At 39.8% G+C, this 15,720-nt stretch overlaps 1 protein-coding gene across 1 annotated transcript in view; it reads right to left on the bottom strand.

Moving 5' to 3' along the window:
• Window positions 1-1,734: 1,734 nt before the first annotated feature.
• Window positions 1,735-15,720, bottom strand: part of NCK2 (NCK adaptor protein 2) — an 83,998-nt gene continuing 70,012 nt past the window's right edge. The window contains exons 4-5 of the mRNA XM_056497261.1: window positions 12,077-12,798; window positions 1,735-3,111 (exon numbers count right to left, since the gene is read on the bottom strand). Of these exons, the coding sequence (XP_056353236.1) occupies window positions 2,917-3,111; window positions 12,077-12,798 (917 nt within the window). The 3' untranslated portion in view covers window positions 1,735-2,916. The remainder of the gene's footprint in view (window positions 3,112-12,076; window positions 12,799-15,720) is intronic.

Genomic DNA, 15,720 nt, shown 5'->3' with positions numbered 1-15,720 from the left:
ATCATGACTCCGCTTGTATTTAATTAAAAAAAAAAAAAAAATCCCACCGAAAGTTTTGACAAAGAGGCTGCAAGTAGTAAAAAAATAAAAGTGAGATTTTGTCAAATAATTGAAAGGTGCGCATAAAATAGGAAAATAATAATAAAATCCGTGTCTATTGTCCCTTCATGAAGCACTTAGTACTGGAGATTATTAATGCTTAAGCTAACTCCAACAAATGAGATCAAAAGGGCAGGAAAAGGTGGCAAAACTCATATGAACATATCTCAGTAATGATGAGAACAATTTAAGAGCTATTAATGAGCCTGTTGAGCAGAAAGCATGCTGATAAAATACAGCATGGGAAAAACCAAGGTGAGACTTACTTGAAAAAAAAGAAATTACTTGAGCTAGTCATTTACAGGTCATAAACTAACTAACTGCTTTCAAAACAAAGTACTTTACAATTCACACCTCAAGACACAGAAGGTGTTTACAGAGCATGAGGTAACAAAAACAAGTAAAGAAAATTTGATAAATCCATTAAAATATAAAGCATATAGTAAAACCTTCATTCAGAGATTTGATTTAGTTCTGAGCTACTAAGATGAGAAAGGAGTTAGGAACTAAGAGAGCTTGTAAAAATGGACTCTAGAAAAAAGATTGCAAGAGGCATATGAAGGCTCCTGAAACAGGAAACATACGGAATATTTCAGGAATAAAATTAACACAGGGCATGAAACAGTAATTAATCAGTTTACTGAAAAGGTAAACCATTCTCATATATATTTTTTGTAAATACTACCAAGAGACAATAAGACTGAAAAGCAATTCACACAAACCTGAAAATCTTCACACAACATATAGCTGACTTTCTTAATGTTATTGCCATACCCAGTACATGCTTAGATTCACCTAAAGAAAAAACTAGGCATTAGAAGGCAAATCCCTACATTCTCTGCAGAATTCACTCATGAGGTTCAAGAAGCCCACTGTGAAGTCCTTCTGTAGGTAAGTTGTAAACAATTGGTACTTCTCACCAACTTCCTAAGGAAAACTTCTATCTTCTCAGAAGGCAGTTGTGGGTAGGTGCTCTTCAGGATAATGCATGATCATTTTGGATTGCTCTGAATTACTGCTTTCTTTCATTAAGCTTTACCAAGCACAAGTGTCACTGCCCAGTTTTCAGTTAATGCACATACGGAAAAATACATTTTTTAGTTCCAATACAAGCTGTAAATTCAGAAAACCTTACAGAAGTAAGATTTCAAGAGTGGTGTAAAACTAGTATGTGCACAGAACTTCAGAAATTGTACTTGCCTCTTGGATCTGAGCAAGACTGCAGTTCATTTGCAAAGGTGCCAGTGCAGTCTCCTGGCAGTGGCATGATTTACCCCAAAGCAAGTCAGACAGTGCTGGTATCTGCTTAACCTGCTCTAGAGTTACACACAGAGGTAGTTGCACTAGTACTGGCTGAAACACAGCATAGGTAAGAAATGTGTTTTAATAGCAAAGAGGAACCAGGAAATAGGTCCATCTTGCAATTTTCATTAAAGCTATGAATGGACTTAATTATCACAGAAACAAGAAACACAAAGCTCATTAGACACTGCCTCATAGCAAAACTGTCCTCTGCAGATGGTTTCTTTTCAGGCCACACAAATTCCAAGACAAACAAATTCATTATTCACTCTATTTCACCTTGCTAAAGTAACACCAGAACTACCACCCAAGGATAAATCCAGTACTCCATCATGACGTAATACCTTTTTTATTACAATATCCAAAAAACTGAGTATGCAAGATTTTGAGATCTCATGATCCCTTCTTCAATCTCAGGAATGTGCCATCTAAAGACTGTATATTTAAACCATAAAGGAGTTTAAATGTAAAGAAAAGAGAAAAATGCATTTTCTTCATAAACATTCTGTGTGTCTCTTCCTACCAACCACGCCATCCTCTGTAAAACCCGAAGATTTCTTTCTGTAAAGCAAATATATATATAGTGTTGGTAGCCCGCCCCACCCTGTCCCAAGATCAGTTTTTATTAATCTCCTGTATTAGTGTCAACAATCAGCTACAGATACATATTACTTTGAGAATTAAATACATAATCGTTTAATTCAAACAAGCAGAAGGGCAAGAGGAAAAAGCATTATGTGGATGGCACATTTGGTTGTAGATTACCAAAACATTCAGCCTTTACAATTCAATTATTCTTTCTCTAGTAATCAACTTTCAAATAAAATTTCTCTTTGTTGCAATTACAGACCAAAATACACTAGTTTTCTTTTACTACAATCTTACCATAGTAGTTTAAGAAGTACTATTACAAAATGCTTTTAATTAGTGTACTCTTTACAAAGAGTCAGAGAGGCAATGTAACAGCAGAGTACAGTGTAAAGAGTGCTTCTAGGAACTAGGAGATTTTGTATTATCCTACTCGGTAAGCAATATAGCTACAGAACTCACAGCCACAACTGTTATGTCTACTCTCTCTCACTCAAGCAGCTGCAGCTTCAGTGCATTCAAACTGTGCCCGATGTCTCTGAACGGAGAGTTCTGCCTGCACGAGCAGTCTGAACAGATGAACTAACACTGGTTTGAATTGAAAACGCCCCTCCTTGATCTGAGCTAACTATGTAAACGTACACAGGAGAGGGGCGTTTTGAACTCTGCCGGGAAGGTGAGTGCTCGCCACGGCCACCCAAGGGAAACTCTCAACCTGAAGAGAGGTGGTCAGAGGTTAACAAAACTGGAACACAAAAAGAGGCAAACGAAAAAAAGAAGGACAAACCGCAACTGACAGAGCAAACACTTTAGTAAGAGCCTATTCCTTAAGCCTGCCTCAGATATTGCTCTGCTCTAGAAAAGTGAATTTAGGACCTAAGGCTTGTAAGTTATAAGAGGCCCAGGTGGCCAAGTCCATCTTCAACGTCACTGAAGTGCTTTCACAAGATATAGCTTTTCCCCGTGTTCACTGGTGAAGATGGGAGCCTTTTTGTAGTGTTCCACCAACTCATCCATAGTATTAAATCGTCGCTGCCCAATACAATAGACATTGTCCACGAGCTGCACCTTGAAATGTTTGTTCTTCCCCGACGCCTTTAGAGATACTGAGAAGTCACTGGGCTGTTGAGAAGAATTCAAAGAGAAAAACAAAATTACATAAAAGTGAACAAAATGACAGCATAATTTTGCAGTTTCAGGAACAAACTGTGTCACATAGTTGACAGTAATTTACATCACTCTTTGTTCCACAGCTCGGCGCTTTAGCTGCTTAAGAAACCCAATAGCCTATTATTCAATAAATAATTGCCATTGTTATTAACGTGCACAGTTAAGTCAGTTAAGTGAAAGCTCCCCAGATGCACAGTCTGAAGTTGCCAATTACATGACTAAATTGCAAATATTATCTTAGTTACTCAATCTAGAAGCAGAAGAATGTCAAGGAGAAGGGAAGAATTTTTATCATGCATGTCTTCCTCACTAGAGTGCCCTGGAGAAAACAATTACTGCAATATTGGGCGAGATGAAGAAAATTCCCCATTTCACTTCTTTTAAAGCTGTGACCACTAGAGGGCCATTTTTGCTTTGCATTGCAAAAGACAAAAACACATGCACCTTTTATCTTCATTACCACATGTATGGGGAATAATTTCTCCCTTTGAGTACACTTTCTTTGTAAAAAAAGATACAGCCATAGAAGAAAAACATTGCACAAATCTCACCATTGCACCACCACCACAAAAGACAGAATTTATGCACTAATTAAGTTACTCAGGACATAACAATTTCTAATGATAAATCTCTTCATCCTGGCAATCAGTTGCTTTAACAAGGAGAGTGCTGTCATCCAAACAGCCAGAATGAGACCATTCCACCTTCACCACATGCCACCATAGGAGGGTAGAAAGGACACAGCATCCCTTGATCCAGCTGAACTCTGTCTCCAGCCACCTACTGCTGCTGGTTGGCCACAGAGATGGTGTAGAAGCCTGGGCAACAAAGATTTAATGTGCTGCTATCTATGCCTCAAGTACTGACGACCATTCAAGCAGGCAAATTAGAAAGGGATGTGGCTGGAGGAGGGGAGGATGTGCAGAAGTAGGGCAGCACCTTTATGGGGCCAATTTTCCTGTTCTGGCCCATGGAGACCACACAACACAAAACAGTGCAGGCATGGGAATGGGGTCAAGGAGCAGGCAAGTCCAGTATAGGGGGATCAAGACCACCAACAGCCCCTCAAAGCTCCCCCCATTTCCATAAAGGTCCAGAAGAGTACACATACTGATTCATTTACATGAAGAGCAAGAAACCTAAACCAGGGAGGGGAAAACTTACCTACAACCAGGTAGCCCACAAAGCCTTGGTGATGCACCACCCAGGCCCTGGATACCCTGTTGTCTGGATTGATCCTGGATCCAGAACTGCAGAGCTCCTTTCCTCTGCAACCTGATCTCCCTTTCACTTTCTCTTTCTTTCCTCTTTTCTTATATTATTCCTCTTACTATTAGAGAGTAGGGGCAAAGCATGAATTTCTATGCCAAGTGTGTAGTTTCCTAATAAAACTTTATGAGCTTCTTTTGGACCCTTTTGGTTTTTGCCATTCTTTGATGAATGCTGGGTGCTCCCTTCCATGTAGGAGTGGGATATGACAGATGGGAGCACGGGCTTGCCCTGTGAAAGGTGTATGGAAGTGCCACCAGCCAGCAGGAAAACTAATAACAAAACCCACCTGGCTGACAGCACTGAGGGGTCAGGAGCCCTCACATATTACTGCTGACACCAGACTCCATGAAACCACACCCCAAGTCCTCTATACTGCATTTGTGAGGGATCAAACACACACTGAGTACATACCCAAACAAGCTGGAGGACAGCATTTTCTCAGACATGCTGTCTTTGTTCCTGCAATAAAATGGGTCTCTGCCCACACATCCCTCATGCCCTGCCTATCCCAAAATCTCATCTCTTGCATCTCCCCTTCACCTGTTTTAGCACTAATGCTTTTTTTGTCTTCCCTCTGACTCCATGTGCCCTGCCCACAGCAAACAAAGCTCTTGCCATGCCTGCTGATCCGGCTCTCGTCCAACTCCTCAGACTCCAGGCTTGGCTTTGGGCAGGAGCTCTTTTCCTTTTGTACTGCTAAAGGCAGCAGCAACCTCCCCACACCCTTGGCCTAACCCTCTTCTATTTAAAGCCACTACATTTCAGATCAACAGGCATCACTTCTTTCAAAATTATTTCATGTAACACCCATAGGATAATTACTTGTTCCAGCTATAATCCAGGGTCATTGGGCCTTGACCAGGTCAGTGCAGACTCCATCAGGAAGCCTTCTTCTGGCACTGAGCAGCCACTGGCTCAAAAGACACGGAACATTTCCTGTGACTGCCAAGAGGGGACTGGGAAGGGTGGGAGAAAGTGATGGAAAGAAATGTGCACAAGAGCGTATCTTTGGGATTTCCAATGCTCCACCCGAGATACATTTTGTGCCCTGTCATCCATCCCTAACTGCAAGTATGAAAACTGCTCTTCTAAGCCAGCTATCTCTGATGTCAAGCCCCTGCCTCAGCAGTATCACAAAGAAGGCTGCACAGAACTCAGTGAGACTGGCTTTTTGCAGCACCTACCCCACTGGGTTAAAGCTGACCTGGCTGTACAAACACTCTGTGGTTAAAGCCTGGAATGCAGTGTGGACAAAGCCTCCAGCAGCCATAGCCACACACACTGCTTCCATGGAATCTCCACAGTTCCAAGCAGCAGCCATTAAACAGTAACAAAGTACAGGCTAGCACAAAGCTCTCCAGAAGCTTTGGGACCCTGGGCTCATGAAGGAGAAATTTAGGGCATGGGCTCTGGGCAGTGTGCTCATCGCTCTGCCCTGAACACAGGCAGGTCTGTAGGGTGTCACTAAGGACAGACTGAGGCAGCAAGTACAAATTAGCCAATTAGGATTCAAAACACAGTATCAAATCTTGCTGACTAAGTTCTGCTGTTTCCATGGGTGATGTCTACTCCAAACAAAAACCAGCAACCAAAAGGCCCTCAATTAAAACAGAAGAACTTACAAAGGGAAAGTTCATAATCTCAACGAAACATTTGTTTGTTTTAGGAACAGGAAACAATGCTATGGCAAAAGCTTAAAAATAAGTGAAATAATCACTTTGGTCTCAAGAAAGTTTTAATATTTTCAAACAAAGCACAGGTTTTTTAGCATGTCAAAACTCTGAGTTTTCAAAGCTCCTTGTATCTGCTAAGAATCATTATTTCTAAGCCATAAAGGATGTGCTAATGACAGCAGAGAGATGCTGGACCTCTGACCCACTGTCCTATGACCCAGGCACTGGCCACACTTCTGTCTTTGCGAGGTGATTTACACAATACAGTAAAGACTCTTTCTGCCAGTTTAATTATAACCTTAGTGAATGAACATTTCTCATGAACTACTGTCTAGTCTCCACAGCCCTGGAGCCTGCTTGTTAGATTGGTACATAAGTAGAAGACGTTATCATATTTTCTGCAGAATATGTTACAAAGTTTATTCCTTTCATTATCTGATTTAATTAAAAAAATGTAGAAAGTGGAAAGGCTGATCTAACTCTTTTGAGAGTCATCATCTGGTGCAAAGAGATGGAAGAGCTCAAACAGCTGTTGCAAAAATCCTGAAATCCTTTATTGGTCTCAGAGTAGTAACTTCTATACAACTCAAGAATGAACAGCAAAAGCAACTGGACTCATTATTGTTTTGATTTCAGTTCCTTCCTGCCCTACCAAATGCAAATTCATTAAAAATACTATTAAAAAAATCTAAATAAACTATTGCTCTTAACACTACCATTTCAAAGTATGCTGGTTCAATGCAGTTTGAATTGGTTCCCTGCTGTCCTCCTTGGATTTGCTCCAAGCCTGTTTATTTTATTTACTGTTTAAGCTATTTTGTTCTAACTACTGGCCAATTTCTCTCTCTTCTCCCTCTTAAATTAATTGCTACATTTGGATGTTTACACACTAACTTTTCCAGGAATAAAAGGCTCACATACAACAAATAAAGGCACAGCAGAAGGAAGCTTTAACCTCTTGAGTCTATTGAAGAGTTGCTGATTTACAACAGAGTTACAGAGTATAGCTTTGTGGCAGTGAAGCTATGAATATTTCTGCACCATCATAATTGGAAAGACCTAAACCTGAAAAACCTAACCTGAAGTTAAATCAATTCCTAAAGCAGAAAATTAAAGATTAGCTCTAAATGCACCTACAGTCCAGGTGTAGTTGTACTCTGAATTGTTTTCAATCCCTTTATTTTAACACCTGCTGATATCTAGAGATGACCATGAGCCAGCTGGTGCCTGCAGCATAGGGAAAACAGAAGGTAGGAAAGGTAGGTTTCTTTATTTCTTCAGTGAGGAATTGAATGATCTTAAAAAAAAAAAATCCAATTGAAAACTACCACAAAAGTGATAAAGCAATATAAGGAAAAACAAGTGAAGCAGCAAAAACAGAGTTCCCTCTTTACACTCTCAATTTGAGAATGAAATTATAATTTTATCACTTATAAATGGCAAGGTTGTGAAAAACAGCTCCCTCTGAAAGTCTTTTACTCAACCTAACTATTCTAAATTTTCCCTTTCAGTCCAATTCCATTTACCAATGCCCCTTCTCCAAAAAGATATTCTCATGCACCCATTCTTCAAACTATTCCAGATCCTCTGAGTGCCCATCAGTAAGCCTGTCCTGGAGCTCCCCAACTCCTTCCACTTCCATACTCAAGTTTTCCCTAACTTTTCCTCTTACTCAATCAACCAGCCAAAAAACTCCAAGTCATAGCTCAAAGATCTAAGGTCAGGCTGGAAAGAGCCATCTGGGAGAGTTAATTCCTTTTTCTACCCCTTCTGTTTCACTTGGATATGACCAAATACCATTCTCCTCCCTATGTCATGTTCACGTTCCAAAATCAATATGACACAGGTAAAAAATATGAATCAGTTTCATTGATCTTCAGCTATAGCTCTAATAAGATTTATATTCTTCCCTTTAAAATAAGTCACTAGGATATTTTCTTATGCCTGTTTTGGAAAAAAAAAAAAACCCAAAAACCATCTTTCTCCTCATGTCTGCTGTACTTATCAATCACTGCATGTCACAGAACATGACCAATGCTCAGTTTTTAAACAGTTGCCATATTTCATTACTTCTATCCAGGACTGTTGCAGGATTAAAACCCCAGGAAAACATGGGACACTGAATGCTACAGAATTAGCACCTCAAAAAACATACAGACTCTCAACCTCTGTTTCCCTCTGTATTGTCATTATTGCTAGACAAAGAACAGAGAAGCTAAATATGATCTCAAAAAAACTGACAAATCCAGTCACACCTACAATTCTCATATCATTTGAATACATCTAAAATCATCAGTATCATCTTAAAACTATATCCTGCAACCCTGTTTAGGATGGGTTACTGAAATTTGAATGCTGTGACACTACCAGCAGAAGGTAGCTATTATTTCCTAATAAATATCTGCTCCTGAAATAATAAAAAAAATTGCATAGCTCACTCATAGGCTGAGAAAAATAACACCTTCTCTGCTTCATGAGAAGACCTCATAGGACTACAAAGCACTGGTGTTTGCCTGATTGCCAGTTTCTCACCCACCTGCAGAGGATTGCAAGGGGCCCACAAGTTCTGACAGAAGCTCCCTTTGAAGTTTAAGGGCGTCTGCAGCAAAGGCTCTGCTCAGGAGCTGGAGGTGACACACTACTGCTTCCTGTTATCCACAGTACTAGTAAGCACACTTGTTTCTTGGTCTGAATCTGAACAAAACAACCCATTCCCACCCAAATTTCCTTCTGTACTCAGTGAGATCTGAGATCTTCAAAGCATGGCTATCACCCACCCACCCAAGACCACTAGTATCAGCCATGACCTGTTTGTCTTGGGTTAGTAACTACACAAAGAGAGGAAAAAATCTGACCACTGAAGAGCCTGGAATCCAAAAAGTGGCCCTGCAGAGACTGCATAGGTTAAATCTGCATTTTTTTGTTCATTGTTTTGTTACGTAAATGAGACAAACTGCAAGTTTCATTAACCTAGCAGCCTGCAACAGAAAGAACAACTAGTTAGCAGTATTTCTAACTAGGGACATGCTCTGTTCTTTTAGATCTCCAAAACTAATGTGACATTACCTAGGTATAACACAGTTGGCAATGTTATCAGTGGGTAACTGTGCCTGTTACATAAACTCTGGGCTTAAATGGTTCAAACAAGTTTATGGTTCTAATAATAGTATTTCGTAATTAATGAAGATAATCAGGCTCCTAGCTACCTTACAGAGTTCATCTCAGGTTATTCTCCTCTATGGCAGGATCCTGTAGATCTAAGTGTAATGAGGAGTGTATTTTTGGCTCAAGGGATCTAGCTGTGAGACAAAAATCTGGTAAATTAAACCTAGAGAAATACTGTAAAGTCTTGCAACTACTAACATTTGAAATACAAAAACATGACAGTCCCATCAAGTGAATACAGAATAATAAAAAGCTTCATCTATGCAAGGAGAGCTTTGCGTAGCTCAGTAACAAGAGCAAAATTGAAATCTATGGAAAACTTTTATGCAGAACAATTATTGTAACTATGGTGATGGAAGGCTACAGAAAACTCTAAAACAGGTCAAAAATCAGGCACAGGATTAGCAGCATGACTCACAGTTTTATCTGTGGGCCTTTCTAGAAAGGAATAACCCTTGCAATAGGTGAGTTAACAAAGTGCAATGGGAAGTGCTGGTCTGGTGGTCAGATGAGCAAATCAGAGAGCTGACAACTTGGCTCTGCTCAGTCTGCTCTCTCTAATCAAGACCATCTGCTCACACTGTGAAGACACTCCTGGTGACTTTTAGCCACAGCATGAACAACCTCTGTAGTCACACGTGACAAATACAGCAACTGTCAGAAATTTATGAGTTATTGCTAAACTCTTTCTGTATTCCATACATAATAAGTTTGAAATAGATTTTTACGATCCTTTTCTCCATGCTATCAAGTATGTCCATTTACTTATTATATCATTTATGACACTTCAGGGAAAAAACTAGCAATCCTCAGTGTTTTGTAATTCACATACATAAACACACTATATGATGGAATGATACATAAAGATTAGGGCAGACAGAAGTCTGAGATGCAGTAAATTATTTTTTTAAACATAATAAAAACTAAAACTCTCATGCAGTACTAACAGAAGAGAGACATTTACATGCATAACTATAGTTTTCTCATTGCTAAGAGTCTCTCAAATATCGGGTATGCAAGACCAGATAAAGAGTACAAAAAGAAGGAAAAGAGGTAAGTTCCTCAACTGAGTGCTTTTTTTTTTTTTTTCCCCTGCAGGTGTGCAAAAAACTTGCTGTGATATGAACTGAATACATTTTCTATTATCCCACTAAGTGTTAGATACTAAAATAGTTTGTACTCTTTTTGTATCTCAAAGCAATGATTTCTCCAGCAACAATGCAGGCAAAAAGTTTGAAACTGCTTTGAGTATAAGGATTTAGTATTATGATGTCGCATTAAATTAAAAGGTTACTGTGCTCTTTCAAGGTAGTTTGTTTACTCCAGAGATAGAGGCAGACTCTTCAGAGCAAAAAACCAAGCCATAGCATAGTGGTCACTGTGACATGTCATGCACTGAGAAATGGGTAAGTGTTTTTGTATTTTAAGCAATGTATTAATTTTCAAACTCTCCTTCTGGCACTTTCCCAAGAGTTAAAGGAAATTGATAGCTACAGTCTCAGGATAAATGCAGCCTCTAGATGTGAAAGTGAGCTTCTACCTGCTGGACAGACATGCCAAGAAACCACCACATCCAATATCAGACAGGATGTTGATAGAAAAAGAATGTTGGGGAAAAAAAGGAACTACTGTAATTTAACGATTACCATAATCCTCCAGTGCCCTTCTACGTTTTAGAAGACGGTCCTACATCAGTCTTTTCTTCTGTTGACTAAAACTTGATTCCTCTCAGCCTCTGTAAACCAGTCATGTTGTCTAAATTCCTATCTTCCTCTAGTTTATTTTTATTTAATCCCTAATTTTTTCCTGTTCTCTTGTGGTTTATTTGCATTTGCCTTTGTTTAGTGATTACAATTAAGTAGAAATAGGAATTTAATGACACAGCTTCAAAGAAAGGGTAGTTTGATAGCTATTATGATTTTTGCAGAGCAAATTCATCAAGGAGAGGTGTCTGAAACTTAATCAGACAATACTGTCTCCAGATAAAAAAATATCTGTGACCGTTACAAAATCGTACTTTGTCAATTGTGTCAATGTTATGTATGATGTAAGATTAAAATTTGTCACCTTTTCAAAATCACAGTCAAAGGATAATTAAATTTTAGTGCTTTAACTCTGAATTCTCTGGCCTCAGCATACATGAAAGTCCTTTCAGCTGAATTTTAAATCTGAGCTTTCAGAATTACATGAACCATAATCAGCATTACTCAGATCCCTCAGATGTCGTCAAGGCTCAATTTACAAGGCATATGAGCTGCTGACTTGACCCTCTGTTGTACACAACAACCTTTAACAACTAGATACAATAATAACTTTACCTTATTACAACCTAAATGATCTAAGTAGATAAAAAATACATTAAAATGGGATTTTAATAAATAAACAATATAATTATTCAATTAAAAGCAGAACAGAACTGACCAGTGCAAAGATTCTATTTGAAAATAGCTTTAAGATCAAACCAATTACTAAATTTTCAATCAGCTAGAATTATTTTACCTTGTAGTGCTTTAAAATTGAGGATTGCATGAGAAACACACGAAAAGCCAAATGGAAACCTGAAATATTTACTTGATTGTCCATAAATTGAAAAAAGCCCTAGATAATACAGACCACAGCTGTTAAATTTCAGTGTAAATGTCACTGCATTTCCCTGACAGACCAATTCCCACAAGCAGGGAGGGTATTGGTTGTTTTGCTGACGCCCTGTTTGCTTCTTTAAGGGTGAAAAGACAGGAATGTGTTAAATGCTGTGCTTGCTAACCCATGCACAGGGGTTACAAACCTGCAGGCTGAGCACCACTTACCGAAGATTCACTGTCTCTGACAAGGAAATCTCCTTCCACTCCCCTCTCGTTGAGGGCACACTCTGCTTGGTGCCGGGTGACGTTCCCGTAATACCACTCTCTTCCAGCAAATCGTCCGGTAGAAGATGGTCCCGTGTAGCTTATCTGAGGCGGGTGGGAAGTGTTCATGGAAGGACCATCACTAATGATTACTACATAGTTTTTAGGGACAAGACCGATCTGACCTCTGGAATTTTTACATTTCCACCATTCTGGGTCATTTTCTGGCTTTTCAATGACTTCCATGGTTTCCCCTTTCTCAAAATTGAGCTCTTCTTCTGTGACCGAGCTGAACGGGTACAGTGTCTGAACGATGTGGAGTACTTTGGAGCCCTGGCCGTTACTCATGGAAGCGCCTTTCCTTAGGCTCAGAAAGCTGGGGGAATCTGCAGTTGCCTCCTCAACCTCCTCTACCACATAGTTAGAAGGGAACCAGCCGATCTGTCCGTTGTAGCTCCCTCTCCACCAGCCGTCGCTGCACTTCTCCATGACAATCACTCGGGACCCTTTGACGAGGGACAGCTCGTCCTCCCTCTCGGCAACGTAGGCGAACTTCACGTAGGCGGGAATGTTGAGATCGTAGATCCGGTCGGCGCTGCTGCCGTTGGAAGGGTACTCTGCGTCCGTGCTCGGAGTCGGGGAGGCGTCCCTCGCACTCGTCTTTCTCTTGGTTTTTCCCAAGCCTGTCAAAGACAGAAATGTAAAGTGGTCATTGGAATGCTTGTGCACAGTCTGCAAATGCTGGATGACATGCCGTGCCCCCACTTCAACAACACTGCTAAATGGAGATCTCTTCTGTAACACTACATAGTCAGGAAATAGCAACACCTTTAAGAGATTCTCCTTAACATCCACCTGATGCACCATTAGATAAAGAGCAATTTGTGTTATAATGACTTCTCAGATGTAAGAGTTTAAATAGACTTAAAAACAGTGTTTTCTTCACTAGGAGAACAGGTAATGACTGAAAAATTTCTGAGCTTGCTGTTACGTATCACATATCTTTAAACTCCAGCCAAATGACCATACCTTTTAAGTTTAGAGATTACTTCAATATGGCTCAAACAAAAAGTGAAAGAAAACCTACAAAATTAACAAGCACAGAAATAAAAGCTAAAGCTTCTCTGCAGATTGTATAGCTCTGTTTGCTCTGGCAGTACCCAGGCAGCACAGCTGCAATTCCTTCAAACTGCAACCCCCCTTCTGAAACTCACACCTCTTTCACCTACATTTCATCATGTACTGTAACAGGAGAAACCTGATGATGAGAAAGACCATTTGCATATGTTTCCCTATAACCCGTAAATTCTGATGTCCTGTCATGGCTTTAATTATAGTGTTAAACACAATGTACAGAAAAAACAACAATAACATTGAACACACTTTTTTTTTCAATTAGAGAAATCATACTAATGTCTGCTGAAATATAGGAAAACTGCACAGCACACTTGGTGTTTTCAAACCCCTGCTTAAGCTAACATATAAACAAATAATAAAGTGAACAAGTAGCCCTCTCTTATGAAATTCACTTATAAACAAAAGATTACGTCTCAGTATAGCACAACCAAGCAACACCCAAAATGTCACGCAAGGGACAGAAAGAAAAACCATCACAGAAATACACTATGTATCACATTTGTACTTTTCTCCATACTCCTACAGCCTAGGAGGCAGGTGAAAGAATTAGTTGAGACACAAGGGCACACATGCTGATTATGGAATACTTAATGGAAGAAAAATAAATAAAGGTACTTTGTTTTTGCTTCTTCAAATAATCTGAAATAAAGAGATGCATGCTAATCGATTTTTAACAATTCAGGCCTATTCAATCCAGCCACTCTGCTGCCAAAAACTGTGTTTTAATGTATTTATACGTGTACTTGCATATACAGTGGGCATCTTCAGCAAAGCTGTTTGTTCACCACAAAACTTCATGCTTATTTCACAATTATCTGAGCAGCACAGACTAACACTGCACACACAACCATGCAGGGATCGCTGTCTAGAAGGGTTAAATACATTAATACAGTCTTATGGTCTCAGGAGATGGCAGAAAATCCTGACGATCCTAAAGTGTTTCCTGACCTTCCCCAGCAGGGCCTTGTTTCCTGCTGGAGCCTGCTACATCCTAATGTCTTCTAACTACATCACTTCAGCCAAGAGCCAGTGGCTGCACTTTCAGGCAAAATGAGGGAGGCAGCTTATTGTACTAGGGGAGACAATCACAGGAAAAGAGTGTACTAATCAGAAGGTGGTCAGGCTCTGATCTCTGCCAGGACTGGAAATTTTCATCAGTTTAGAGATAATTTTTAACCAAAAAGACAAGGATGTTTCAGAACTAATGAGCATTAAATTACAGTGATATAAACAAACATAACTTAAGGGTCGTTCTGTTAAGAAAAGGGGGAAATTACTTGTTATAAATTCATGGAAAACAAGCAACTGTATTTCAATAGATTTGCTCTACAAAAACCCTTCCACTGAGACAGAGCCTTCCAGATTAAAAACTCAGGCTTTTATCAGCTCACTAATGAAGATATGCAGTCCACTTCTTGGAATTACAGCAAAAGAATTAATGAAAAAAGCAGTAGATGGTGAAGTAGCTGGTCTGAAGTAGCTGCTGTAGTTGTAACTCAGAGCAGAGAGATAACTCTAAGAAATGGGTATGTAATATGACAAGAAAATGCCATCAACTTCAGTATTTAGAGAAAAAACTATTGACAAACAGGTAAAACCCCAAAATTTCTCAAAAAACCCCTGAAATCTGATAAAGGCATCTAAACACTTAGGAAAAAGTTATCAATTGAGCACTTTCTTTCATCTGGAGTTTCATAAATTCCCTCTTTTTTCACAGACCTTCCAGTGGTGTATCTGACATTTCAAATGTTGCTTCCTATCATGCCCATTAAACATAAATCATTACAAATTCAGGAAAATTAAAAAATAAAAAAAAAAGGAGAAACATAGTAAAGTTTCTAATTTCAATCAATAAAGACAACTGGAGTTCTTCAGTTTAAGCTTACCATTTCATGTGAACAAACTTCCTAAGGCTGACAGCATGTTAATGATTATTCTTTTGCAATAGCAGCAAAGTGCACCAGACTTTCTAGCTGGTTTGACCAAAGGAACAAACTATGCAGAGACCCATCTGCAGTCAGGCACAGAGAAGGGCACCCACATTATCTAAGAATCATTTTTATGTGAAGTTGCAACACTCACAACTGTTTCCATGACTGAAGAGGAAACAAGTTGTTCCATGAGCAGAATGAAGGAAATCTGTTCCTGTTTTTCTCTTTATACCTCCTGCTGAGCTATTCCTCCTCTTCCTCCCCCACCTCCTGCAGGATTCACACCAAGTCCCCCTACCATATGACTGCTTCCACATCCCCAGGCCCTTCTCATATCTCTAGCTCCCCAGTGCCATCTCCAGAATGCCTTCAAAGCACACTCCATCTCCCCTGGTGCTGCCCTCCTCCCTACCTTTGTTGGGCTGGCCAGCCACGGACAGTGCCTGATGCCCCACTGCCTTTCAGCCCTGGACTGAGCAAAATGCTGGGGCTGCTCTGGCTTCTCCTCCAGTGAGGGACACCAGCAGTGACTCTCCC

Source organism: Oenanthe melanoleuca, chromosome 1 (assembly GCF_029582105.1).
Source record: "Oenanthe melanoleuca isolate GR-GAL-2019-014 chromosome 1, OMel1.0, whole genome shotgun sequence".
In the NCBI taxonomy this organism is placed as follows: Eukaryota; Metazoa; Chordata; class Aves; order Passeriformes; family Muscicapidae; genus Oenanthe; species Oenanthe melanoleuca.
The sequence above is the reverse complement of the archived record's forward strand: the minus strand, read 5'-3'. Positions and strand labels throughout refer to the sequence as shown.